The 26,054-nt window shown below is 35.1% G+C and overlaps 1 protein-coding gene across 9 annotated transcripts in view; it reads right to left on the bottom strand.

Moving 5' to 3' along the window:
• Nucleotides 1-26,054, bottom strand: part of CC2D2B (coiled-coil and C2 domain containing 2B) — a 131,482-nt gene that overhangs the window by 8,801 nt on the left and 96,627 nt on the right. For 8 of the 9 annotated variants that reach the window (XM_056801779.1, XM_056801822.1, XM_056801812.1 and 5 more), the window contains 4 exons: nt 18,924-19,037; nt 16,058-16,192; nt 15,518-15,646; nt 10,995-11,053 (listed from right to left, as the gene is read on the bottom strand). In XM_056801779.1, the coding sequence (XP_056657757.1) occupies nt 10,995-11,053; nt 15,518-15,646; nt 16,058-16,192; nt 18,924-19,037 (437 nt within the window). Of the gene's footprint in view, nt 1-10,994; nt 11,054-15,517; nt 15,647-16,054; nt 16,193-16,387; nt 16,651-18,923; nt 19,038-26,054 lie in introns of those variants that run through there. The other variant, XR_008912729.1, reaches the window with a different exon arrangement.

Here is a 26,054-nt window from a genome sequence, read left to right on the forward strand (position 1 = left end):
CTATATTATGGTGATTTAAAGGAAGCAGACACATGGAAAAGAAGGATAGAGGCAAGGATAGAGAGAAGAGAAAATGATCTCACATTTACATAAAGATAAAATTGCTTTGCCTCCTTTATTTAAAACTGAATTGAATTCAATAAACATTACTAAGGACCTACCCTTTGTAAGAAACTATGTGCTGAGGTAAAAGATGATATATGTGAGAGTTATACAATCACATTATTACAAATTTGGAATTAGGGCAACTAATACCTACCTGGAATAAAACACATAAATAAATAAGGTAGAATATGATGAGGGCAAAAAAAAAAAGACAAATAAAGTTCTGAAAGAAAATGTGAGGAGAAAGAAATAATTTTCAACTGAGAGGGTCAAGGAAAGTTTCATAAAGAGCTAGGCACCTGAATTAGAAATTGAAGAGAGAGGAGTGGAGATAGGGAAGAAGGGCCTCCGAGCCAAGGGAAATTCACCTATGTAAATTCAGAGAGGTGGGGAAAAGCAGGACCAGATTGGGAAAGTTAGTTGGCTGAAACCCAACATATGGAAAAGGGGAAAGTAAGGTTGGAAAGAGGAAGGAGAGAACAGTCAAGATTCAAATCTGGAAAGCCCCCCAAAGACCATCTAGTCCAATTCCTACTAGAAATGAATCCTCACAATGTACTTGATAATTGTCCAACCAGGTTCTTTCTTTTTCTCAGGGCAGCATTCTACTTTAGGGCAGCTCTAATTGTTCAGAAGCTTTACTTGCTATCAAGTCCAAATTTGCCTCTTTGCAACTTCTACCCTTTCATTAAGCTTGAGTCTGATTGATGGAATCATATAGAGTAAGTTTGATCTCACTGCTATATGATGGTCTTTCAAGGACTTGAAGACAGCTATTCCATTTCTCTCGAGTCTTCTCTTCCCCTGTTCCTTCAACTGATCCATTTTTTTAACCCTTAACTTCCCTCTTAAAATCAATACTGTGTATTGGTTCCATGGCAGAAAAGCAGTAAGGGCTAGGCAATGGGGGTTAAGTGACTAGCCCAGGGTCACATAGCTAGGAAGATTCTGAGGCCACATTTGAACCCAGGACCTCCTGTCTCTAGACCTGGCTCTCAATCCACTGAGCTACTCAGCTGCCCCCCAACTGATTCATTCTGACATGGATTCAAGATTGGACTCCTTTGAATGGGGAGATATAAGCAAAAATTTGTAGGATAAAGAGGGAGAAATTGAAGCTCAACCTGAGAGGGAACAAACAATGGAGCAAAGTCACAGGGAAGACAAGAGGATATGGATCAGGGATATAAGTGGAAGGCAGTTCTAGGCAACAATGATTTCTAAGACCAGAGGAAAGAAGCAAAAAATGGAGGAAATAGAGAATTGGAGATAGGGAGATGATGAAGAACAAATGGATTGTCTGAATCTGCTTAGTGAAGGATGTAAGATCATTTGCTGAGAGAACTGCAGGGTGGAGTTGAGTTTTAGGGTTCATAGGACAGAGAACATGAAAGCACTTTGGAAATAATGTCTTAAAATAGAGGAAATTGAGACTTTGGAAGAGAATGGACTCACATGTTTCTGAACTGAGGAGGTTACCTCCTGGCTGAGTCCAGAGAAGAGAAAAACTTTTTTTTTTAACTAATCTCAACTGAGTAGTGCAGCTTTTTTATTTTTATTCAGTCCTTTTTATTATTCTCTAATTGATTCTCTGTCTACTCTAGTAGTTGATTCAAACCTTGTTTTCTGTCCTCAATTCCCTGCAGTACCCCCCCCCCCACCATCCTCTTAACTGATGACCTTGATTTATATTTTTCCAAGGAAATGGAAGGCATTCACTATAAGTTCCCTCTTCTAGATCTTCCAGATCTTCCTTTATTATCTCCTCCCACTATGTCTTCCTTTACTTTAGTCCCTAATGACTCTTCCCTAATAACTAAATCAGTATCTCCACTTCCTCTCCTCTTTCTTTTAAACCTTCTACAATTTGGCTTGTTACTCAACCAAAATTGCTCTTCTTAAAATTTATTAATGATCTATTAATTGCTAAAAACTAAAGACCTTTTCTGAAGTCCTCATCTTTCTTGACCTTTTCACAGCATCTGTTACTATAATCACTTTATCACCAAGGACTTTGCAACATTACTGTCTCTTACAGGTGGGCATGTCCTCCTATCTCTCTCTTCCAAACTTCTTACTTCTGTCAAGAACACCACCAGCCTTTCAGTTACCCAGATTCCAAAACTTGCTGTCGTCCTTGATTTCTCATTTTAACATACCAAATTTTGTTTTTACCTCTACAGTATCTCTTACATAGATCCCATTTTCTCTGTTCATCTAGCCACCATTCTAGCTTAGGTCCTTATTGTTTCTCTCCTCAACTTAGTGTAATAAATTCCTAGTCTCTCCCTAGTCTGATCCATACTCATATAGCTGCCAGACTGATTTTCTTTTTTTCCCCACATAAGTAGCATTTAATAAATGTTTATTGATTCATTGGTTGGTCGCATTTAAAATTTTTGGAAATTTCTCAGAATTATTTTGTGATAAAATATTTGTGTTTATTAATATTTGTTTTTGTGTTGGAGATATGATATTTGTTGTGTTTCTGTTTCTAAAAAATTAAGTATAGTCATTTTTGGCTACTTAGAGAATTCTGGTGTTCTTTCAGGGTTATTTATCTTTAATTTATTTTCTACCTTTTTTTAACTTTTGTGTTTTTAATTTCTAAATGCTTCATTCTCTGTTTCAGAGACTCTACTAATATGAAGAGATTATCCAGAGTATATTTAACAAGGCCTACCTGACAGTTTCTTATATGTTATTTCTCACTTGAGAGCTCTGTTTTAGACATACTTCCCATTTTAATATCTTCCTTAAAATTATTTATTTCTTCTTTGAACCACTATGCAGGTTCATGTTATCATTTTCAGGACTTCTGGCAATTTTTTATTAGGTTTTTATTTAGTTTTCTTCAAAGTATTATATTCAGTCATTGTTATGATCTTAAGTAGATGGTACAGTGGATAAACCACTAGACTGAAGTCAGAAAGAACTCAGGAATTTATTGTCTTGCCCTGGACAAATCTTTGAACTTTTGTTTCTTTAGTTTCTTTATCTGTAAAATGGGGATATCTCCCAGGTTTGTTGTGAGGATCAAATGAGGTAAGTATTTTCCTTGACTTTATGTCACACAGTTAGTTTTATTTACTTGTAAACAGGGCTTCTACAAAGAATTTCTCTCTATTTCTGTTTGGCAACTTATTTCTATCTCTGTCTCTTATTTTTTTCCCCATTTTTGAAATATTTCTCATAATATGTCTCTAATTTTGCAAAGTAGGTACAGAGAATAATCAAGGGATAGATATAGGAAGAGGAACTTTTAGTATTTCAATTCTGTGACTGTAATTCATAATATGTAAAGGTAAAAACCTTTTGTATTGTTTCTGCCTTGTTATCTTGTTCATTCAGCTTAAATTGTTAGGGATTTGGTACATATCCTTTTCTTCTAAGTTGTTCACTTCTGGGAATTATACTAAAAATAATTATTGCACCATATTTGCTAATCACACCTGAATAAAATTTAACGTTGTATCAAAAACTCTGGCCCCATACTTCCCAATTTTGAAGTTGACTGTTTTCCCTGAGGATTCTAGGGTTATCCCTGAAAGCTTGGAGTGTCTCTATTCTAATGCTCAAGCTGCCTTCTATTTTAGACCTTTCTCTTAGACACCAGAGAGTAGCTTATCAGTTCTTTTTAGCTAATTAACATCAATTACCTTTTTAAAAAAGGAATCTCATTCAAAGATAGGGAAAGAACAGAAATTCACCCCCCCCCCAAAGTATTTTCCTTTATATCTCTCCATCCATGGGGAGAGTGAACTCCTATTCAATGAAGTTTCCATATAGCTTTGATCCCACTAAATTCCACTTACATGTGGCATCACTGCTGCATGAGTCCCTCTCTCTATTACTACTGGAATGGATCCCAAATGACTCCCCTGAAGACTTCACAGCTAGTCTGGATCCAAAACATATCAGGGACTCCACTCCCAGACTTCTGTGCCTCCTCCTACCTTTCAATGTTTGCCATCTTTGATCTTCTTCACATACATTATGATAGAATAACAAACATGAATCATGTCAGCCCATGTTGGCAAGAATTCAAACCCTGGAACCTCTTTTCTCACCAGGAGGGAGTTATCTCAAGAGAAAGGGGAGGGCAGATTATTGTCTTTTGAATGCATTCCCAGTCCCAGATGTGTGTCCCTAGCCAAAGGGATTCCTAATTTTCACATGCTTAATAGACCAGAACTCATTACAAAACATCTGTGAGTGTCCCCTATCTCTCCAAGTCACTTCCATTCACACTTTCTCAACTCTTTTGGAAGGAGAATCCCCAGCCTAGTCTCTGAAGTGAAAGGCATGAAGTAATCACCCAAATGCCTGCTCCTGATGGCTGAATTCATTGGCCAATCCCCAATTATAATTTATATGTGCCTTTTATTTTAACATCACAACCAATCGATCTTCATATGCTTTTCTTCCCTTGCTATAAAGAAATGCAGTGGAATAGAATCAATCCATACAACTATGTTCGAAGATGTCATCAATGTCTTATATCCATAATCTCCGTCTTCTTCATTACTCTGTATATTTCTATAAAGTCATCCCATGTTTCTCTAAATTCTTCATATTTGCTATTTTTTAATATTGTGCGAAATCCCATTCTTTGCATATACTTCAATTTCTTAAGCCATTTCCAGGGGTGTGCTGATAAATGTTTAAGAACAGATTCTCGCCTAACTGGACAATAGCTTGTAGCCACACTAAGATGCTGAAAGGCCCAACACGCTGCCACCAGCCAACTCTCCACCGCCAGAAAGGCCCAGACTGATTTTCTAAATATATCTGTACCTATTGAGTCTCTACTCAGTAAATGCAGTGGTTCCCTGACATTTGTTATCAAAAAGAAGTTCTTCATATGGCTGCACAACTTGGCCTCATTCTACTTTTTCTCTCTTATTACATTCCTCCACATATTCCATGGCCTAGCCAAAATAGCCTTCTGACTGATCTTCACACAAGCTACTTATCTCCTACCATGCTTTTGCCATTGCCATCTCCCAGGTCTGAAATGAACTTCTTCTTCTTGTCTCTTGGAATTTCTGGTTTCCTTCAAGGCTCTGCTGAGGTATTGTCTTTTGCAGGAAGTATTTCCTGTTGATCCCTGATGCTAGTGACTCTCTGCCTCCTTACCTTATGCTTGTTTGTTTTGCACATGCCTATGCCTATCCCCATTAGAATGGAAATTCTTTAAAGGTAGGGACAGTTTCATTTCTGGTTTGTATCTCCAGTGTCTACAGTGACTGCCTCTTAGTAAGACTATAATAAATTAGAGCATGACTGAGAGTAAAGCAAGAGAGAAAAGTGAGAGAATAAAGTGAATGGAAGAGAAAAAAGAGACTGAGAAAGAAAATAACAAGAAGAGAGACAAAGAAGTAGATGCTCTAAGTTAAATATATATGGATATATATTTACATATATATATAAATATATGTGCTAGAATGAAGTCAGTAGAGCCAAGAAAACAAGAAATACAATGCCTACAATAAAGTAAACAGAAAGAACTACAAAAAGGAAGTAAATATTGCAAAACTCTAAAAAAAACCTGAGAAGACACTTACCCCACCCTTTTCAGAATACAAAAGTCTATAAGTATTGCACATTATAAATATTTTCAGACTTTTTTTGTTGTATTAAATAATCATGCTGTTTCCCCCCTTTTTTTGGTCTTTAAAAAAATCCCATTTTGTTATTTGGAATGGCACAGGGAAAGGAGGAAAAGCAGAATGGGATATGGGAGGAAACGGTGATATAAAATACATCATCATAAAATAAAATATAACTCTAGAAACTTATTTTAAACAATATCCATATATCAACCATAAATAAAGTGCTTATGCTATATCCTTCTATTCACTTGTTGTCAGCTATTCCTAATGTAAAATCCTAAATAGCAGTTCATATTAGCATTTTAAACAAAGAATAACAAGGATTCTTAGTTATGTGAACCTGCAAGACACTTAACCCCAACTGCCCAGCCCTTACCCCTCTTCTGCACTAGAATTATTGATTCTAAGACAGAAGGTACAGGTTTTGTTTTATTTTGTTTTTTAAAGAGGTATTATAAGGAAAATGATCCCTGTATGCTGCTAAATATGAACAAGCATTGCCATATTTATAAAAGTCTGATAAAGTAATAATAGCAAGGACAGGAAACAGCCTCTGAATGATTAAAACAATGACTAAGTGCTTCCAGAATTTTTACATAAAAATTTTTTAAGTCCCATTTGAGTTTTCAGCCATCCATCATTGGTTCCTTCAGCAAGTATTCGTTTAGTGCCTAAAGACACCATACCAAACTGTGAAGACACAAAGACAAAAACCAAATAATCTCTAATTCTAAGAATTTTATTCTTTATTAGGGTGAGACAACATGTACAAAGATAAGTGTCTATGGAAATGGAGAGATATATATCGATAGGTGCCCACACCTAGGCACGTGTATGTGTATAAAAGCACTAGCAAATGGAGAGACCTTAAAAGGGTCTTGTTGAGGCCTGAACCTTGAAGGAAGCCCAGTGGCCAATAAGGCAGAGGCAGAGACTACATTCCAGGTGCAGAGAAGACCCTATGATAAGTATATGGAGGAGGTGATGGAATGCCACAAATGCAAGCAGGCCAGTTTGGCTGGATGCAGCAAAGGAAAAGAATGTGTAATAAGCCTGGAAAGGCAGATTTTTCCAATTTGGTCTCCTGTCATTTCCTGCTGTTGTGGGAAGGGAGAGAACTTTCTTTAATTGGTTTCTAGGAGGAGACAGAAGTCTGAAATGGGACCAAAATAGCATATCCATATGTTTGGAGAAAGAACTTATTGGTAGTGGAACTAATCAGAATTGTTATATGACTTTCTCAAGCATTATTCAACAGCACAGGAACAAGAGTGAAGAATGTAGGGATAAACTAGAGCTTGAATTTGTTAAGAGATTAGAAATGACAGTACAGAGAGGCAACGGATTCAAGGGTAGAAGAAAGTGTAAAACTGAAAATTATTAACAGACTCTGAAAGGAGAAAATGGAACTCAAGTAAAAGAATGTCTTGGGAAAGCAGAGGCCAGCTAAGTGATGGTTATAATCTCTTCTACTGCCTGGCTACATTCCTGGCATTTCATGTGTAGATACAACTATAGTCTATTCCTAAAGGCATTTGGGAATATGAGCTAACCCCACCTATGTCCTGATCCCAATTCTACCCTGCTCTAACATTGTATCCTCCATTACATTGGTAATAAAATGCCTTTCACATTAGACTTCTTCCTTTCATACTTCTTCCATTTTGTTTCAATCATGGAAATCCTGCTTCTCCTGGAAAACACTGTTTCCCCAGTCACACTCTCCTGTGGACATAGGTATGCTTTCATATCCATACCACCCCAACTTCTTGCTCCACCACATTAGCACCTCCAGACCATATCCATACCACCATCCCCTAGCAAGCTTTCCTGTTTTGAGAACTTTTCCTTTACCACACTCAGATACATGGCCTTATTCAGGTCTGGTGGATATTCTGCAACTATGCTTACACTATCCCAGGCAATTTTTTATGTTTTGGGGGTTTCAGTATTGGTCTTACAGTCTTCTTCTCTACCTCAATGTTTTGCCCTTATGCTTGGGCACTTAAATGTATACACTCATGTCTTCTCAACTCCAATAACTTGTACTTTGATTCTACCTCATTCATATTTAAGCATGATAATACTCTTAATCTCATCATTAGCTATAAAATTTTATCTCCACAATCCATAATTCTGAGATTCCTCTAATTTGCCATTATTGACTGTCTTTTCATCTCTATCTTTGCCTCATTCTTGGTAAAATTCCTCTCCAAATTTACCATAATCTTCTCTCCCTGATTTCTCTGCTTTAGACACCCTTTTCTTCTTTCAAAGCTTATTGTTAGTCATTTCAACTTTATATTGTTTTCTATTGTTCTGTTATAGCAAGTCCCTTCTTATCTCAACACTAGACTATTCCTATCCCTTTTCCTTCTCTATGCCAATTGCTGTACTACCGAACAGTGTTGGAGGGAAAGTTATACAACAATGCTTAATGATTCCACTAAATTTTTCAGCTACCCAGTCTCCACATACTACTATGTGCCAAACTCTTGGCTTTTCCCACCTGCCACAAAGTCAGTTCTAACTCATCTTTATTCTCAAGGCACCTTACTATCTCCTTATCTTCCCTCTTTTCTGAAAAATTGAGACCATCTCTCCAATTCACAGTCCAAATCATCTTAATGATAACATACATTTTCTCTTTCTTTACTCTAGTCTCAAAGGATGCTGTGGCTCTTTGTGCAAAAATCATCTGTACTTATGTCCTTTAGCCCATCTCCTGCCCCTATTTCTCTAGGAATTTGCTTCTTTAATTATATCCTCTATTCTTTTCATCCTCTACTTATCCACTGATTCATTCTCTGCTCCCTGAAAATGTTCTCAAACCTTCCCAGACTTAAGGGAAAAAATAAACACTCTTCACTAGACTCTCTCATCCTGTCAGGCCAACATCCTGTATCTTTTTTCTCCTTTCGCCGCCAAACTATTAGAAAAAGCTATCTATACGCATTGTCTGCCTCTACTTTCTCATTTTCTATTCACTTTTTGTCTCCTTGCAACCTGACTTCTGTTCCTACCACTCAACTAAAACTACTTCTCCAGGATAAACAACAATCTTTTTTTTTTATTGCTAAATCCAATGAGACTTTCTCAGCTTTTATCCTTCTTAAGCTGTTTGTATCACTGATCACTGCTGACCAACCCTTCCTTCTGTTTTTTTGACAGGGTTTTATAATGATTTTCCTTCTCTCTGTCTGATTGATGACCCTTTACAGTCTCTTTTGCAGGATCATAATTTGTGTGTATTCTCTCATTTCCTTTTCTTCCTTTTCTTTTCTCTTTTTTCTTCTTTTCTTTTTACATTTCTGCCCTTAGTGACCCCATCAGTTTCCATAGTTCCTGCCACCCGCTGTACATCTCCACCTGCAAGCTTTGTAAGCATCTTAAGATACAAATGTGCAAACTGAACTCTTTATCTTTCTCTCTAAATCCACTCCACTCACATTCACCTAATGTTTCTGCTTCTATTGAGCATACTCTGAATTATGTCAGTCTCCTAGTTTTGCAGCCTATGAATTATCCATAGCTCTTCAAATCTAATTAATGTCTGTCATTTCTGTCTCTAAACATCTTGCATTTATCTCTTCTCTACTCATATCACAACTGCCTTAGTTCAGGCTCTGATCATTTCTTGACTAGACTATTGCAATAGCCTCCTAACTGGTCTTCTTGTCTTGACTCTCACTCCTCTGATCTATTCTCCACATATCTGACAAATTGATTTTCCTAAGTCAGAGGTCAGATCACGTTACTACCCAACTCCCAAAATTTTAGTAAATCTCTACTGCATCTAGGTTAAAATGCAAACTCTTCTATTAACATGTTAAGTCCTTCACAGTATGCTTCCAGCTATTCTTTCCAGAATAATTACTCATCATTCCAAGTCATAAATTCTTTGTTCCAGTCAAATCTGCCTACTTGCTGGTTGCCCAAACATTTACTTCAGTTCACATTCTGCTATTTATATTAATATTTTAAAATAAATCATCAATAAAATTTTGAGTTTTTACTATCTTAAGGATCCATTTTTTACAACCCTATAAGATATATAGGACATGCCTATTTAAAAAATTTGACCTGAGATATTGGAAAAGGACCTACTTGTACAAAAATATTTTAACAGCTCTTTTTGTAAAGAATTAGAAACTGAGGGAATGTCCATCATTTGGAGAAGGGCTGCCCAAGTTGTGGTATATTGTTGTAATGGAATACTATTGAATCATAAGAAATTATTAACAAGATGAGTTTAGAAAAACCTGGAAAGACTTATATGAATTGATGCAAAGTGCAATGAGCAGAACCAGGAGAACAGTGTATATAGTCACAGAAATATTATAAGATAATCAACTGTGGAGGACTAAACTATTATCTGCAATGTAAGGTTCCAAGACAATCCCAAGGGACTCATGATAAGAAATGCTATCCAAAGCCAAAGAAGGAATTGTTGGAGTCTGACTGCAGATCAAAGCATGCCATTTTACACTTTATTTCCTTCATGGGCTTTTTATTGTATGTATGATATATGTCTTCTGTCATGGCTGGAGGAAATATGCACAAAAGCATTGGTTTAACTTATATATCAGACTATTTACTACCCGAGGAAGGGGTTAAGGGAGAAAGGCCAAGAATCTGAATTGCATAGTGTCAGAAAACAATTGTCAAAAATAATTTTACATGTAATTAACAAAATTTAAAAATTAAATTTAAAATATTATGACCTGGTTATAAACCTTCAATATTGATTTTAGAATGGCCCATAATATTCATGAGAAAGTCAGGTTGTAATAAGGGGGATTTAAAAAAATTGGTCTAGATGGCCAAGGTGGTCATATATTTGTGTGTGTATAAATATATAATATTATATTACACACATCATATATATGTTAGCATATAGATATATGCATGTGTAAGTACAGATTTACATACATACAAAATAAACCATGACCTGGTTGTATAGTCTTATTTTATACTTCCATTCATATCTTCTATATTTCAGTCAAACTGCTCTACCATGACCATTGATCTATTCCTGTCTTCTTCTACCTCAGAATATTTATGCAGGTCATTCCCTCTGTTTAGAATTGTGTTTGATTATTTTAATTTAATTGATAATTGTGTACATTAAAAATACTTTTGGACACAATATGATTCCCCACAGGCTTGTTAAAATGCTCTTACATAGATACGTGTATGTGTGATAAAAAGGTCTACTAACCAACTTTTAGAAAACAATGTACAGTAGTTTGTGACATTCCAAAAAGGTCATACCTGTTTTTTAAATCTTCCACCATACTTTTATTAGTTTCAAAATACAGTATCTCTTTAGGCTAGAATAGAGAAAATGGAAAAGATTAGAAAATAGCCTAAAGGACAACCTTTACATTAAAAGCATTTTAAGTATATTTTACTCTTGAAACAATGTGATTCTATCTATGACAATATAAGCACAAGATTAAAATAGCCAACCATATAATAGAATTTAGATGAAATTATTATCCTTAACTTCTATATTGTTTATTCACTTGACCTGAAATGAAACAGAATAAGAGAACAATTACTTAATTCAAGTGTCTTGGTGTGTGTGTATTATTTGACATACTTCATGGATTCCATCTTGAATTTTCTTTAAGAAAAATAATTGAGATTATAGTACTCAAAACTGACCTAGGATTTAGTTTGCTTTATATGTGCATTTATATTCTGTACTTATGAAGTCATATTCTGAGACTATCTGGAGAGAAGGAGGAAATAAAACAAGAATTCAGTAAACCTATTATAAGTCTGGCAGGGAAACATGATATAAGAGTAATGGGAAGCTTTGATCATCTGGATATTTATTAGAGTTCTTGCTTTGTCAAAAATAGTTTTATCCTGGCCTAGAGATTAGAGGTCCTGGGTTCAAATCTGGACTCAGACACTTCCTAGCTGTGTGACCCTGGGCAAGTTACTTAACCCCCATTGCCTAGCTCTGACCACTCTTCTACCTTGGAACCAAAACTTAGTATTGATTCTAAGATATAAGTTAAGGTTTTTTTTTTTTTTAATAGTTTTATCCTTCCAAAAGAAGAAGGAAACAGCAGTTAGAGACTTGCTTCTTATCAGTTAGGAGGATATTGGTTACTAAAGTAGAAATCATGGAAACCTTAGGAAGAAATAATCATTTCATCTTAAAGTTCGTAACCGAGGAGGGGAAAGCTTAATATAGTCTGACATATACCCCAGATTTGGAATGAGCTGATGTTTAATGGTGGTATTTGAAAGATCATGCAGAATAGAGGTACTATAGGCCTAGTGAAAAGCAAATATATTGATTTTAAAGAAAAGATTAGATAGAGATGAAAATAAAGGTTAGTGAACATGACTGATTTTTGGCAAAAATATAGAATTTATTATTATTGAAGGAATGGTAATAGAAAATCTTTTTAAAAAAAAGCAACCAGTGATCATAACTTTCCAGGATGGCTTTATGAAAAGCAGGTCATTCCAGACATGTTTTTAGATAGATGGGGAAAATTATATATACATAGTTTTCCTAGATTTTGGCATCTCATTTCTTTCTTTTTAAAAAATTCCTTACCTTTTGTCTTAGTATCAGTTCTAAGAAAGAAAAGTGCCAAGAGCTAGACAACTGGAGTTAAGTGACTCGTCCAGAGTCACACAGCCAGGAAGTGTCTAAGGTCAAATTTGAACCCAGGTCCTTCCAATTTCTTCCTGGCTCTCTATCGACTCTACTACTTTGCTGCCCCAAGAATAGCATTTCATATAGTTTCCCATACCATTTTTGTTAGATGGAGAAAGAACTTGCTGGATTATTGAATCCAAATTCAAATCCAAAATGTTGAATACCCAAACAGTATTCCTTAATGTCTTAGTGACAACATGGAAGTCTCAATTGCATTTCTCTAGGGATCTGTCCTTGGTCCCATGCAAGTGAACATTTTTGTCAATGATTTATATAAAAATATGATTTTATATGATTGTAAAAATTATGAAGGACATAAAAGTAGGATCAGTAGTTATACTGGATTGCAGAATTGGGATTAAGAATTAACAGGCTAAATTGTTGTACTAAATTTAATAAGATAAAATTAAATAGGTATAAATGTCAGATAATACATTTGGAACAAAAATAATCAGCATCATGAATGCAGTATGGAGGGGGAATGTTACTAGATAGCAATTCTCAAGCAAAATATATGGTAATTTCAGTGGATTACAAGTTCAATATGAATGCTTAGAGTGATATGACATTTCAAAATATCTAATGCTACCTTATATTGGGTTAAGAGCAACATAGCATCCAGAAAGTGAAGATATTTCCTATATATTCTGGGGAAACCACATCTAGAATAAATCTAGAATAAAAGTTCAATTCTGGGAACTACATTTTAGAAAAGAAATTAGCAAGCTAAAAAAATCCTGAGGATGATAATTAGTTTGGTGAAGGATTTCATGCCACATAAGGAAAAGCTAAAGGAAATGGGGATATTTAGTTGAGAAGACTCATTAAGGACTCAAGAGAATTCTTCAAGTATGTAAAGGGCTATCAGAAAGGGGAGAGATTTGACATATTCTGCTTGGCTCCTGAAGTCAGACCTAGGAGCAATAAGTAGAAGCTGTAAATAGGTAGTTTCAGCTCCATTTAAGGAAAATCTTATATAAAAAGAGAATTAGAAATCAAATGTGTATGCCAGGTAATGTGTTGCTGTTCACTAGAGGTCTTTAAGCAAAGACTACATAACCTCTTGCCAGGAATTTTGTAATGCAGATACTTGCTATGAGTTCATCTATATGGCCTCCCAGAGTTCCATTTAATATTCTATGATTTTCTGATTCTGGTAATTTCTTGTGTGTGGGAGTAGACAGAGAAGAAAAAGTGAAATGGAATGGCAAGGTTGTGAATGTGGGACACCTAGTGAATGGTGATTCCAAAGAAAAAAATAGTGAAGTAAGAAATATATAGAGGTTTACGGGGCAAGAGGGGATGTGGATTGTAAAGAGTAAAAAAAAAAGATGGGTAAAGACAGACCTTTAGTGAATATTGACAGTAAGGGGTTTGAAAAAAAATTTTGAGCTACTATACAAGAGAGAAAGGGGACTGTTAGGCAAGTAAGGGAACCAGGAGTGTATGGTATCTCTGAATCTAAGAAAGGGAAGTATGTCCAACAGGAGGGGTTGGTCAAGAGTGTTACATGCTGCTTAAAGGTCAAAAAGAATGAATTAAGTTTTTGTTTTTGTTTTTTTTTTTTGCAATTTGGAGGTCATGAGTGAACTTATTAATTATAATTTTAAGGCAGTGATAGGGACAAATTTTATTGCAAAGTTTATAGAGATGATTATTGAGGAAATGGAATAATCAGAAATACACAATTAAAAAAAAGTTTAGCAGTGAAGAGAGTGATAGGAATGGTGACTAGATAGATCAGAAGAATTAACAAATTTTATGGGGAGTAGTAACTAGGGAGATCTATGGATTCATTCAAACTAGTGTTAAGTTGATTCTATGTGCAATCTTTAAAAAAAAACAAAACAACCCATATTGTGTATACTTTACTCTAGAAGATGTGAAATGGCTCTTTTGGATCAAACAACAAAATGCCTACATTTTCACATTATAATATATTAAAAGTTGTTGTTATTAGAGTCAATTGTTAGAGCAGTCAAATTTCCTTAGGGGAGTGAATTATTAGTAAAGCATTCCTATTTTTGCCACATCTGTAAAATGGAATTTGTTACTATAGCCCTAAAATAGTTTCCTTATAGGTTCAATTCAAGCTCCATGATGCACTTTATTTCCCCAATGTCATAGCCTAATTGTCCTAACCCTTTCATCCCTCTTCAAATCATAAACATGACTATTAAAAACTCTTTTTCATCATATTTCATTCTCAACTTCTAGCTTTGTCTAAGGAAAGCAGCACTAATCCCAACCATTTGAATTATTTTTTTTCACAATTAGGATAACTACTAAAAGTCATCCTTTCCTTCATCTCTCCCATTAAATCTTCACAAATCAATTTTCTAACCTAATTGTTTTTCTCTCCTTATTTAGTCCGACTTTGGAACTTACATGCCAGCTTTCTATCTCTAGACCAAGAATACACTTAGTTTTAATCTATTTGAGATGAAAACACTTTACTTTGTATTTATATATATTTAATGTTTTAATTCTATTTTGTGGTCTATTTCTGTGATTCTGTATCAATATGATGGTCTTTGATTATAATCTCTTTAAAAGAGAAGTAATTAGCCATATATATTTTTCTCCTACAGAAATATATATTAAATCTCTAATCAGTTTTTTGAGACAAGTGAAAAATGTTTTTAGTCAGTTCTCAATTTTCTGTGTTAACAGAGGAGATATATTATATGCTATGTTGAAATTCATTAAATGATTTTTATACTATATATTATATACATATATAGATGATAATAATAATAACAACTTATATTCATATATTGTTTTAAGTTTTACAAAGTATTTTTGCCACAGTCATTCTGTGGGATAGATTATAAATAGATTTGTTGTACTAATTATGTTTTATTTAAGGTAATGTTAGTCCTAAAATATACCATTAAGCTCTGCTGAAATGTTCTCTCCTAATATCTCTCCCCTTTTGAGGTAAAGGGAATCAGTGGAAGATAGTTCAACAGTGTGTTTAATGGCAGAGGAAAACAGCTTTTTAAACATAATTTATCACATGTAGATAATTACAGGTTATTCACAATAACATAGATTAGGATTTGTAGCAAAGCTTATGCAGGTATATTTTTAAAAAAATATGCTTTACCTGTGCAGCTTCTGATTTCATCCACTGAATTTGAACATTTTTGGGAAGCAGTTGTTTCCAGGAACTTTCTCTTGAATTGTCAAAATTTATAGACATTGGTGTACTGTTTTGTTGAATGTTAAACCATACCTATTAAAATATTAACATAAAAGTCAGCATAGACCATATAGGAGCAGGCAAGTGCTAGCAGTGATGGAGGCAACAATAGATAGTAATCTTTAAGAATATGTCATAGCCCCACTAAACCCTCTAAGATTTGGGGATTGTTAGGTCAGCTGGGTCCTGAGGATGTTATTTAAATCTGAACATTTTATTTTATTTGTTTTTAAACCCTTACCTTCTGTCTTGGAGCCAGTATTGGCTTCAGGGCAGAAGTGGTAAGGGCTAGGCAATGCGGGTCAAGTGACTTGCTCAGGGTCCAACAGCTGGGAAGTGTCTGAGGCCAGATTTGAACCCAGGACCTTCTGTCTCTAAGCCTGGTTCTTAATCCACTGAACCACCCAGCTGCCCCTCAAATCTGAACATTTTAAATGGACTTACATTTTCATTATCAAACAAACAGTCAGCACTTTGCAGGGGACAAAATGGATCAAACTGCTTATAAGATTGTCCAGTCAATGGATTCCAAAGTAGATGTTCGTCAGTTTCTTGAGTTAGTACATAAGCAACTTGCCCCTGTGTGATGAAAAAAAGGGAAACACCCCCCACCCCGACACTTTGTTAGTGATTGTCTGAGTTCATTCTGGATGTCAGACTTGTGGACAGCATGTAATACCTTTTTGAATTAAAGACTAGAAGGATGTATTTCTTTTTCATAGAGGAAGAAGAAAAAGCAAAAACATGAATGGACAAGCAACCAGAATAGAGTACCTTTGGCCCAAAGAGGGTTGGAGAAGCAGTTGTGAGACTCAGAGAAAGCCAAGTTTGGTATGGTAGGGTGAAAAAAGTCAAGCTGTCCCTTCTGATAGTCCTGCTGTATTTGTATTCCATCGTGATCAAGCTACATCTTGAGTTGTATTTCACTGTAGATGCCAAAGTCCAGCAAATACTATGAGTGTCCAGGGGAGGGCAACCAGGATGATAAAAGGCCATTACTACATCCATGCCAGATGAAAGAACTGGGGATGTTTAGCCTGGAGAACAGAAGACTAAGGGTGAATATGGTAGCAAGCTTCAAATAGTTGAAGGTTGTCTCCTGGATGTATTAGACTATTTGTTTGGCTCCAGAAGGAAGATCCAGGAGCAGAAACTGGGAAGAGGCAGTTTTAGGCTTGATGTGAGCGATCAAAAAGTAGAAGAGGCTTCCTTGGGAGTGTACTCTCATCATAGGCCTTCAAGAAGAGGACGATCATTTATCCTTGATCAGGAATATTAGAGAGGGGATTCTTTTCGAGGTACAGATTGGACTAGATAGCCTTAGAGGTCCTTTCCAATGCTGAAATACTGTCATTCTATGAGTAGCGAATCAATCAGCAAACATTTATGGAGCGTTTTCTATATGCTAAGCACTGTGCTAGATGCTAGGGACACAGAGTAATCAGGGGAGAAATTTACTGTAGAATAGCATTTTCTTTTATTTTTACTCCACAGACACACGTTTTTAGAGTGAACCTGTCATTAATATTTCATTTTTAATAATCAAATTGCTTAGAACGTATTGAGTATGAAAAGGTTTGGGGGTGTGGTGGTTTTTTTCTCAAAACATATGTATCTACCTTCTTACATCTGCTGCCATCTCATGGCAGCTAATAACATAGACAGGAAAAAATCAGAAAATTAGCCTCCGTGTGAACTCTTGGGGCCGTCAGCCCGTGACACTCAAGTAATCAGAAGTAGAGAAGCTAATGTAGATAGTAACATCATTCGAATGATCCTTTGTGCTGATAACATTGTGCTGACTTTATTAAATACCAAAGTCATGTAAGTGAGATCCATAATTACTTGAATTCAGCATAACTGTCTACAGACATACAACTGGATGAAGAATGCCTATTGTCTGCAGTAAAACATTCAATTGGAGACCAGACATTGTAGATGGACAATCAATTGGTCCCAGAAACAGGAGGAAAATGGCCTGGACTGCATTTGGTTATTTAGTTTATTTACTTTTAATGAACCCCTCCACCTTAATCTCCATATTCTTTTGGTGATGCTGCAGGGCTACTATTCATGCAATACCACAGTCTAAAGAATTAAAGTTATGAGTCACCCAAGGATGCCCCATGAGCAAACTGTAACATATTACCCACAAAAAGATTCATGAGAAAAACCTCAGCAAGGATATTATCAGAAAGAAATGGTCAGAAAAGAGTGAGTAAGAGTAAGGGGCAACGGATGATGGACGGCACCCATGTTCAGTGGTTCTCCATCCAATGAGGAGAGATGCACAGGATATCAGTTATAGGAAGTCAAAGATTTACAAAGGACCACAGACAAGATTTATACAAAATGAAGCCATGCGGATGCGTTATGATCTAAGCCACTGGATCGAATATTCATGTCCTTAAGATCACCGGTACACTGGGAAGTTTGGAAGAGGAAGGACGTCACATCTTAAGAGAGATATGATTGAGTTGTAGAAGTTATGATTTAGAATTGGAAGGGATTTTGAATACTATCTAGTACAATGACTTTACTGAGCAAGAAAATGAGGCTCAGGGAAATGAAGTGCTTTGTTTAATATGACAGAGGAAGTAAGTAGTAAAGCCAGGATTTGAACTCAGACTATGAATTTAGTACTTTCCCCAATAAATTGTGCTACCTCAAAGTAAGAGATCTAAAATTAACTTTAGTCTTGGAAAGATGAAGGCTGGGGCAGGATATCATTGGAATGATAACATATAGAGATACATAAACATCATCATTAAGTTTTATAACACCAGAATTAGGCTGGGGTTGGCAGAGGTTAAAAGAAGTAGGACATAGAAATAAATAATAAGTTAACTTAAAGAGGTGGTCCTAAGCCAAAAATAGGGTCCCAATTAACCACTGAGGCAGTGCAATGGAGGGATACAGAGTTGGCCTTGGAATAAAAGAAACCTGAGTTTAAGTGCTGCCTCTGATACCTACTACATGTGGGATTCTGGGCAAATCCTCAGTGTCCTAACTCCCCAGTGTCCTAGATAATTCTCTAAGACTCTAAATCTTGGAACCCCTGGCAATCTTCCTTGATAGATATATATTTTTTCTAGCAAGAATTCCCTATAAAGTGAAATCACAGGTTTGGACAAACCCCTTCCCTCTCCCCCCAAAAACCTGCGCTCATGCAATTACTTAAGACAAAACTGGAATAAGGGATGGAGGAGAGGGAAGAGATGTGTGTTGTGTTACAGAAGGACCTGGAAATAGACTTGATTATTACATTTAAAATTTTCTATATTCTTGAAAAATTAATAGTAACACTTACTTCTAATGTAGATGTTCCCAACAGCACCCAGGCTTTCTTTCCAAAATACAGGAAGTAGTTACACAAAAGTATTGCGTGTTCCTCTTTGTTTCCAATAGTCAAATTGATGCAACGCTAAGGCACATTGAAATGAAGAAGAATACACGCATATAGTCAGGAATGTACCAAAACTACCACTAAGCCCCACTTGTCACAGGAATTATTATTTTTACAAGTACTAAATATGAAAATTATTTCCAGCTTCAACTTATTTTTGCCAAAACTCCATCCTTATGTCTTCCTCTTAGACTTCTTCCCTTCATTAAAAGCTCAGTTCATGTGTCAATTACCATGGCAGTGGTTTCTAAAGTTTATTGAGTAATAAATACTCTGCTCCCCATTCTTTTTAACTAAAAAAACCTGACATTCCCACTAAGTCATCAACAGAAATAATTTTTTCTTTGCATTAAAAAAAATAAAATGAATTTATAATAATTTTAAAACAACACACAAATCTGAAATATTCTGTAAAGTAATACAAATATTTACTGATAAAAATCACTAATTATTTTTAATATTTATGATTTCTAAAATTATTAAATGATAAAATTGTTATAATTAGCTGCCTTTTTTTGGTTCAAAGCAGTACCAATGACAATTTTGCTTTTTAAATAATTGATCAAGATTGATATTTTTATAAACAATTTCAGAAGAAAACCCCATTTCACACAAATGTTTTAAAATAGTAGTAGTAAAATTTGAAACCAATTTGATAAATCATATTTATAGCCCAAAATAAGATTTTTAAGTTTAATTCCATGTTACAAATGCTATTACAAGATAAGTCTATTAGCCCCTGCTGCTCAAATGGAGTAAGACCAAATGTATCAAACTTATCTATGGCAAAGAGGTTTCATTTCAATTCATATTTAGAAATAGCTAGGCTTTAAAATAAAATATCAATTACTTTTTTTTATATGTCTAGTAGATGTTTTAAGTTTAAGTTAAGTAGGTGTTTACTTTCTTCTCTTTCAGTGATTCTTAAACTTTTTGGTCTCAAGACCTCTTTATAATCTTAAAATTACTAAGCAGGAAACAGTTGGGTAACTCAGTGGATTGAGAGCCAGGCCTAGAGACAGGAGGTTCTAAGTTCAAACCTGGCCTCAGACACTTCCTAGCTGTGTGACCCTGGGCAAGTCACTTAACTCCCTCACCGCTGTTTAAAAAAATTTACTAAGGACCCCAAAGAACTCATTTATATTGTTTATAGCTATTCATATTTTCTGTGTTAGAAATTAAAACTGATAAAATTTTAAAATATTTGTTAATTCATTAAAAATGTTAAAAGTAAGCCCATCATTTGTTAATCTAAATAAAATTTTTTAAAACCCTTACCTTCTGTCTAGGAATCAATACTGTATATTGGGCTAGGCAATGGGGATCAAGTGACTTGCCTAGGGTCACACAGCTGGGAAGTGTCTGAGGTCACATTTGAACCTAGGACCTCCCATCTCTAGGCCTGGCTCTCAATCCACTGAGCTACCCCGCTGCCCCCTATAAATAAATTTTTTATGAAAAAATACCTATTTTCCAAAACAAGAAATTTAGAGAGAAGAGTGGCATTGTTTTATATAGTTTTACAAATCTATTTAATGTCTGGCTTAATAGAAGACAATTGGATTTTCATATTTGCTTTTTCATTCAGTCAGTTTTGATATATGTTTTGGTTGAAGCATATGAGAAGAAAATCTGGCCTCACTGAGTTATGTAGTTGTTAAAGGAAGGAATATTTGAATAAGCAAATAGTATCTCAGTATTGGTCAGTATTTTCTTAAAAGAAATTACTTTATTTTTCTGGGTCAGAAAATGAATCTGAGGACTTTATCTTAATTTATATACTTTTTCCAAAAAAAATTTTCCAAATAAGTAAATTTTAAGAGGAAATTTTTGTTATAAAATGGATGTTTCCTCTTTATTATTATCACTATGATGAATAACAATTTCTTTGAGCTTAAATCCTCTGGAAGTAATTGGGGACAAGAGAGTCTGGGTATTTATCAGTATTATATCCTTGATTCCCTTTGCAATCTAGGTTCTGATTTCATCATGAAGCTGAAACAGATCTTTTGAAAGTTACCAAAGATCTCTTTAATTACTAAATTGTATATTTTTTCTTTGTCCTCTTCCTTCATCTTTGCTGACTGTGGCAAATTCATAGTATTAAGCTCACCTTTGTTAACTCTAATGGGGACATTGTATTCAACGAAAAAAGTGGATGTGTTTATGTAGTTATCCTTTAAAATATCCAAGAATTTTGGCCACTGACATGCCCCTCCAGAGGGTACCACACCCCTCACAGTCTGGAAGACATTTTACTTCAGGAATTTTGCTCCCCCAAGTTGTTACGGCTCACTGCTTCCTTAAATTAGGGCGCATCCGTTTCCATGTTGTATCCCCTAAGCAAAGCATAAGTTCCTTGATGTCATGGAATGTCTTTGTCTTATCTTTGCATCCACAGCTCCTAGCACAGTGCCCCATATATAGTGGGTGCTCGACTCATGTAGTTTGAAATGGCAGCAAGTCTGAAAATCCTGGCTTCTTTTCTCCAGCTAAAAATATTTCCATGGGAGAGTATATACAGGAAGAGTAAAACATAGAAATTTTAGTCATTTTTACTCAGGGACAGTCACTATGGACTTTAGGAGTCTTGTCTTCTTGGGACTAAGCAAAGATATTGACTGAACTGACCCCTTGGTTGCCCTTGATTCTAGTTTTCTCTGTATTGTGGATAATTTTCAAACTCAAAGAGGAAAGGAAAGGTGTGTTCAGAGATCCGCACTGAGCAGGAAGACATGGGTACAAATTTATAAGTTGGAATTGATATCCAGGTACTTAGCTGAACCCAAAGGTAGAGGCAGGGAAAGGAATTTAAACTAGGAACAACTTCTCTGCATCTGGTATTATGAGGATATGACTACTAAGCCTGATATAGGGGATGTCCACCATCACCCCAAGAAGATTAGGTCAACAAAAAGCATTTACTGAGAACCTACAACATATCAAGCACTATGAAGATACAAAGACAAAAATGAAATGGCCTTCGAGGAATTTGCACTCTTTGGGGGAGGGAAGCATATACAAAATATAATACAATACATAAATATATACAAAATAAATTGGTGAGGGGGAGTCAGTAAAGACTTCATGTAGAATGCCTTTTTGGAGCAGTTTTGAAGGAAACAAAATTCATGCTGAAATGCATTCAGGAGTACAATGGTAGAATCCATCGTTGTCATGAACTTTCATATTCCTTTTATACATCCAAACTATCTTGAATATTGCAAACTCTTGCTATGTTATTTTTGCTAATATTTTATTTAAAATGTGTGCATCAATGTTGATTAGAGAAAGTGGTCTGTAGTTTTCTTTCTTTCTCTGTTTTGGATTTCTCTGCTTTAGATATCATAACCATATTTGTATCAGAGGAAATGTGGTATGACCTCTTTTTATTGCTCTTCAGTTTATATAATATTGTAGTTATTCTTTGAATAGTTAATATTATTCACTTGTAAATCCAATTTTTTTTCCCTTTGGGAGCTCACTAATGGGCTGCCCAATTTCTTTTTCCTGAGATTGGGCTATTAAATTTCTCTATTTCTTTTTCAATTAATCTGAGAATTTTATAGTTTTATAGATCTTTATTCATTTCACTTAAGTTTTTAGTTGTAATTTCAGATAAATGGATGAGATTGTTTCTAATAATTCCCTTTCTTCTTCATTTGTTGTGAATTCTGCTTTTTCATTTTCATTTTTATTTATTTATTTAAACCCTTAACTTCTGTTTAAGAACCAATACTGGTTCTAAGGCAGAAGAGTGATAAGGGCTAGGTAATGGGGATCAAGTGGCTTGTCCAGGGTCACATAGCTAGGAAGTATCTGAGGCCAAATTTGAACCTAGGGCCTCCCGTCTCTAGGTCTGGCTCTCAATCCACTGAGTTACCCAGCTGTCCCCTCTTTTTCATTTTTATGCTGGTAATTTGGTTTAGGTTTTTAAAAAATAAAATTAAGTAGTAATTTACCTACTTTTATTTCTTTTTTGAAAAACAGTTTTTCGTTTTATTAATTAATTCAATGGTTATTCCACTTTCACCTTTGTTGTTATCTTCTTTGATTTTCAGAATTTCTGTGATGTTTAATTTTTTTTTCTAAATTTTTTTTTCTAGCTTAGTTGCTAAATTCTAATGTATCATAACATTTTCTTCTGGCTAAATTGAAAGTACAAAGGAAAGATCACACTGAACAGACCTATTTGAGATATATTAAATCTGGGCCCCTAGAGTTTGGAAACATTCCACATACTTGTTTTTTATCTCCACTAGAAATTGGCTCAAGCCTAGGCTGCTATATATGATCTTTACATCTTTTTCATACAAATTTGTTCTCTCAATAAAATGTATAGAAGCTCTAAGGTACTAAATTCTGGTTTAAATGGGGATTGCGGCTACATTTCATCATTAGCATTTATATCAGGCTTCAGAGATTAGCACTCAGATAATGTTATAGTAATAGAGTCTATGAGGTAATGCTAATCAATAGAGAATTAAAAATATTTACCATACTTGAAAATTAACAAGGTTATTGTCAGTAAGTCTAGTAACTTTTAATTCTTCCTGACCAATGATTTCTATAAGATGTTATAGACCTATTAAAATCATTCTAGGAAACATAAAAATATTTGGGAATTTATCTGCCAAGACAAAGTCAGGAATTGTTTGAATGCGATTACAAAACACTTCACACAAATAAAACTAGATCTAAACAACTGGAAAAACATTATTTGTTCATGGGCAGGATGAGCTAATAGTAAAAATGACAATCCTATCTAAACTAATCTACTTATTCGTGCCATAACTATCAAACTACCAAAAACTTTTTTTATAGAATTAGAAAAAAAATATAACAAAGTTCATCTGGAAGAACAAAAGATCAAGAATATCAAGGGAACTAAAAAAAATATGAAGGATGGGGGCCTAGCAGTACCAGGTCTTAACCTGTACTACAAAGCAGTGATCATCAAAACAATATGGTACTGGCTAAGAGATAGAATAGTGAATCAATGGAATAGACTTGAGGTAAATAACCTCAGTAAGCTAGTGTTCAATAAACCTAAAGATCTTTTAGAACAAGAACTTGCTATTTGACAAAAACTGCTGGAAAAATTGGAAAATAGTATGGGAAAAATTCGCTTTAAAGCAATATCTCATACCTTATACCAAGATAAATTCAAAATTGGTAAATGACTTAAATATAAATAGAGTGAAATTATAAATAAATTAGGTAAGCATAGAACAGTATACCTGTCAGATCTATAGGAAAGGAAGGAATTTAAGACCAACCAAGAGATAACGGACATTACAAGATGCAGAATGAATAATTTTGACTATATTAAATTTATTTATTTTTTCCTTTTAAACATTATTTTATTTGGTCATTTCCAAACATTATTCATTGGAAACAAAGATCATTTTCTCCCCACCCCCCCCCCATAGCCGACATGCAATTCCACTGTGTATCACATGTGTCCTTGATTCGAACCCATTTCCATGTTGTTGGTATTTGTATTAGGGTGTTCATTTACAGTCTTTCCTCAATCATATCCCCTCAATCCCTGTAGTCAAGCAGTTGCTTTTCCTCGGTGTTTTTACTCCCACAGTTTGTCCTCTGCTTGTGGATAGTGTTTTTTAGATCCCTGCAGATTGTTCAGGGACATTGCATTGACACTAATGGAGAAGTCCATTACGTTTGATTGTACCACAGTATATTAGTCTCTGTGTACAATGTTTTCCTGGTTCTGCTCCTTTTGCTCTGCATCACTTCCTGGAGGTTGTTCCAGTCTCCATTGAATTCCTCCATTTTATTATCCCTTTGAGCACAATAGTATTCCATCACCAACATATACCACAATTTGTTCAGCCATTCCCCAACTGAAGGGCATCCCCTCATTTTCCAATTTTTGGCCACCACAAAGAGTGCAGCTATGAATATTCTCGTACAAGTCTTTTTCCTTATTATCTCTTTGGGGTACAGACCCAGCAGTGCTATGGCTGGATCAAAGGGTAGATATTCTTTTGTCGCCCTTTGGGCATAGTTCCAAATTGCCCTCCAGAATGGTTGGATCAGTTGACAACTCCACCAGCAATGAATTAGTGTCCCTACTTGGCCACATCCCCTCCAGCATTCACTGCTTTCCTCTGCTGTCATGTTAGCCAATCTGCTAGGTGTGAGGTGATACCTCAGAGTTGTTTTGATTTGCATCTCTCTGATTATAAGAGATTTAGAACACTTCTTCATGTGCTTATTAATAGTTTTGATTTCTTTATCTGAAAATTGCCTATTCATGTCCCTTGCCATTTATCAATTGGAGAATGGCTTGATTTTTTGTACAATTGATTTAGCTCTTTATAAATTTGAGTAATTAAACCTTTGTCAGAGGTTTCTATGAAGATGTTTTCCCAATTTGTTGTTTCCCTCCTGATTTTTGGTTTTGTTTGTACAAAAGCTTTTTAATTTGATGTAGTCGAAATTATTTATTTTACATTTTGTGACTCTTTCTAAGTCTTGCTTGGTTTTAAAGTCTTTCCCCTCCCAAAGGTCTGACATGTATACTATTCTGTGTTTACCCAATTTACTTATGGTTTCCTTCTTTATGTTTAAGTCATTCACCCATTTTGAATTTATCTTGGTGTAGGGTGTGAGGTGTTGATCAATTCCTAGTCTCTCCCACACTGTCTTCCAATTTTCCCAGCAGTTTTTTTTATCAAATAGTGGATTTTTATCCAAGCTGTGGTCTTTGGTTTGTCATAGACTGTCTTGCTGAGGTCATTTACCCCAAGTCTATTCCACTGATCCTCCTTTCTGTCTCTTAGCCAGTACCAAATTGTTTTGATGACCACTGCTTTATAGTATAGTTTGAGATCTGAGACTGCAAGTCATCCTTCCTTTGCATTTTTTTTTATATGGATATCCTTGATCTTTTGTTCTTTCAAATGAACTTAGTTATGGTTTTTCTAATCCAGTAAAGATGTTTTTTGGTAGTTCAATGGGTATGGTACTAAATAAGTAAATTAATTTGGGTAGGATTGTCATTTTTAT

The sequence above is a fragment of the Monodelphis domestica genome, chromosome 1 (genome assembly GCF_027887165.1).
Source record: "Monodelphis domestica isolate mMonDom1 chromosome 1, mMonDom1.pri, whole genome shotgun sequence".
Lineage (NCBI taxonomy): Eukaryota > Metazoa > Chordata > Mammalia > Didelphimorphia > Didelphidae > Monodelphis > Monodelphis domestica.